The following is a 3,574-nucleotide window of genomic DNA, read 5'->3' as shown; positions in this document are numbered from 1 at the left end:
TAATTTGAAGCTCACCGCTCAATTTCCTGGAGGAAAGATAGATAATGGAAATGAACCTTTGGGGGCATATAATTGCATAAAGGTCCAGTTGGGAATGTGAATGTTCCCATTTAAAAATTCCTCGGAAGCCAATAACACTCACCCCCACCTCCCAAAAAGCCCCGAAAATGTAAAGAATTCTTGTTAAAATGTCACTAGCAGAGATTAATCTATAAATATTTGCCTTCAGGCCAGATCTTCCCACTTCTGACTTAGAGGTAACCTAAACCCGAGTCAAGATCAGCTTCTGGTACAGATGGCTTCGCAGAGTAATGTGACCCTTGGTACTTTCTTCTTCAGTGGCTGGTCCTTAGATATTTAGAGGTGACAGGCTCAATTAATTATTAATAGCAGCTCCTGCTCCACCGTTACTTTATCGCCACTGAAAAGCTGCTTTCATGCTGAGGACTAGCCAGGGGAAATAGATCTAGAAGTTAGCAACCCCCCTTGTCTGGGACGTAAATGCAATTTTCATTCCCTTCCTGCCTACTTTCCATCTATCTTACCCCTAATATCCCATGAGATCAAGATAATCTTTGATAAAATAAAGAAATGGAGACTTGGTTAGCATAATAACATATAAAAACTGCAGAGATGATCATTTGTCTTAGAGATGACCCACTCTTAACAAAAGGAAAGGTTTAAAGCTTTCCTCCAGAAATGCACAGTAAGGACATGCCAACCCTCAGCCTCATGATGGTGTCCAGAGCAGTGGGCAGAACTTCAAACCTGCAACTGGGACATCTAGTTGGGGCCAGAAGGTAGAAAAGAATGAGGAGAAGGAAGGCTTAGGGGCAGTAAGAAGAAAGAGAGACCAGAAAGAAGAGATTTCTGAAGTGGATTCTGTAGGAGCTGAAGTAGACTCCATAAAAAAGGTAAAGAGTGCTTGCTTCGGCAGCACATATACTAAAATTGGAACGATACAGAGAAGATTAGCATGGCCCCTGCGCAAGGATGACACCAAATTCGTGAAGTGTTCCATATTAAAATAAAGGAAAAAATAAAAGAAAAAAAAAGGTAAAGAAATACCTACTGGGTGTGTATTCACACTCAGTGTGTTGTAGATAGGTTTCATTTCTGATATTGAACTGCACCCAAATGTAGCTGTAGCCACTGCAGCTGATACTGAGGATACACCCAACCATGGGAAGATTCTGGCTCTGCAAGTCACCCCTCTCTGAAGAACTGTCCCCCTTGTTTTGTTGTGAACTTCTGGCATTAATATTGCTAAGCTATTGTAGATGATTCAAAATCTTGATTTTTTCCTTTTTCTTTCTTTTTAAAATCAGTTTTGGAAACTCCATTTTGTAGATAGTCAGGATCCATAATCAGATCACATACTAGTTAAGTAACTTAGGGAACTCGCTCTTTAAAAGGAGCAATTCTCCTTCTAGGGATTATCTATTAGTCTGGGAGCAAAAGTAAGGCTGCTCTACTTAAGGTCAGCCCTAAGCCAAAGTACCCTAAAATGTTTTCTTGTCCAGAGGCCAGGAATATGTATTCTTATTGCTCACTCACTTTTGCTCAGTACCTTTGAGAATATCCGCTAAAGCAGTGCTGATCAGGTTTACCCCATGTTCATCCTTTTGTTTTTCTCCCTTCCATTTCCCATCCCTCAGTATAATCAGTCTCAGCCACACATTCAATGATACTCTCATTAACAGTTGTGATTCTTACATATGTTATGATATTTCTAACATCAACTATCATGTCTGACAGAGAGGAGAATGATCATGAACTATTTGGACTAAATTGAGGTGTAGCAATATAGTCATACTCATGAGAAAGTTGGTACTGTTTGAGTTATTTTGTATCAGGGTGATAAAAATGAAGTACCCAAGTCTTCCCCACAGTTAGTTCCTAGCATCTCCCTTTCGGTGGAAATAGTTCGTTTGAGGGGGATGGGTGGGAGGGGAATATGTATGATTTCTTCTATTTCCATTAACTAAGAGTGATTTTCTTTTGCCAATTCTCCATTTTTCCTGACATTACTCTGTGTTGTTCACAGCTCCCTGGGACAGTTGCAACAGAAGAGTGTATTTTGCTTTGGTCTTAGTCTTGCTCCTAAGGGAAAAATCAACATTGTATGTTTTCCCAGGGAGATGATGTCCCAGGACACTTTTCCCAAAGGACCACAGCTCTGATTCATCCACCCATTCTTTTCATTTTTCTTTTTTCTTCTTTTTTTCTTTAATGCTTTAGCTTTATTTCATTTCTACCCTCACTAATGGCAATAAAATGCATATCATAAAGAAGTAACCTCTGGAGGACTCTAAAAAACAGACCTCATGGTTATTACTCTGCTGGCAAAAATTGTGCTCTTGGTACTCTCACATTGCCCAATTGGAGCCCGCCCTCCATGACAGCTTTCTGCCCACAATGGAGCTGCAAACTAAAATGGGATTGGTGTCACTCCCTCCCTTGCAGCGATAAGAGGATGATCCTAAGTTCTTTCACCATCTGTCTAGTTTTGCATTTCTCCCTCCCCCTCTGTTACCAGAAATAGCTAAAAACATACTATTCTACAGCTGTGTAGGTTACGTGACTACTGCTGCCTGCAGTGTTTTCTCCTGACCGCTTCCCTTTGTTTTATTTTTTTCCAATGTGAATATTGTAGGATTCCTTCAAACTCATGAAATTGAACTAGTGAGATTACTTGGGTCCTGGATATTACCTCGATGACACTTCATAAGTATTTATTTACTTACTTATTTATTTATTGATTACTGGGGATCTTCACAAATCATCATCAGAGACTGCAGGAGTGACGTGATTACTAAAGAAAACTGGACCTTCTTGTAAACATCCTGGAGAGTCCTTGGCCTCTTGGGAAAGATAGGATTCCCGCTCAGCTTCCAGCTGCTGAATCTTTTTTTCCTTTTCCTCTAAAACTTCTTCCAACTGACTGATCTTCTCAGTCTGAAGGGAAACCTGGGTGGATAACTCCATAATCAGGCTAATTTTTCTATCACCTTCTTCCACAGGTGGGAGACCACCACAGAACTCTTTCAGTGAGCTGTCTTCTAAAGCAAACAAGAAAAAGAAAGTCTGAGCAGTTTTAATTGGATTTTGCAGAACTCAAAGAAAGGGATGATGAAAAAGTTTCATTTCTCACATTTTTAAAAGAGAGCTCAGATGTTGAATACACTGAGAATCGAATCTGGACCCAGGGAGGAGAAAGATTCACGGCACTCACAGAAAAGAGAAAACAGAAGCCTCTCGAGAGGAGAATCAGCCTTTGCCATCTCTTTTTTACACACGTTTAACTTCCAATTAACCATGAGATTGAGCTGTCCTTGAAAATCCAATCTACAAATAGCAGGCATTCCAAGTTTCATTCCAAGTTTTTCCCTAAAAATCTTTTATAAGAGCTATAATCAAGTAGAAATATGCTTCAGTTTGAATTTTAATTCAACCATTAAAAAAAAGGTTGCCATTACTTATTCTGGGGAAAATGATAAAGGTCAAAGAGTAGGTTTTTTTTTTTTTTTTTTTTTTTTGGGGGGTTTTGCTACAGGGCACGTGCGCTTGCCAA

General features: G+C 39.7%; 1 protein-coding gene and 1 non-coding gene across 2 annotated transcripts in view; one reads left to right on the top strand and one right to left on the bottom strand.

Annotated features, from left to right (window-relative positions):
• The first annotated feature begins 921 nt into the window (after positions 1-921).
• LOC114009476 (U6 spliceosomal RNA) lies at positions 922-1,027 on the top strand. Its single transcript, XR_003550885.1, has one exon. It is a non-coding gene; the product is annotated as a U6 spliceosomal RNA (small nuclear RNA).
• A 1,744-nt stretch (positions 1,028-2,771) lies between these two features.
• CCDC192 (coiled-coil domain containing 192) overlaps positions 2,772-3,574 on the bottom strand; it is a gene marked incomplete at its 5' end in the record, with an annotated part of 87,006 nt that continues 86,203 nt past the window's right edge. Inside the window, one exon of the mRNA XM_027775294.1 lies at positions 2,772-3,062. Coding sequence (XP_027631095.1) covers positions 2,776-3,062 — 287 coding nt within the window. The remainder of the gene's footprint in view (positions 3,063-3,574) is intronic.

Source organism: Tupaia chinensis, unplaced genomic scaffold (genome assembly GCF_000334495.1).
Source record: "Tupaia chinensis unplaced genomic scaffold, TupChi_1.0 Scaffold000541_1, whole genome shotgun sequence".
In the NCBI taxonomy this organism is placed as follows: domain Eukaryota; kingdom Metazoa; phylum Chordata; class Mammalia; order Scandentia; family Tupaiidae; genus Tupaia; species Tupaia belangeri.
The sequence above is the reverse complement of the archived record's forward strand: the minus strand, read 5'-3'. Positions and strand labels throughout refer to the sequence as shown.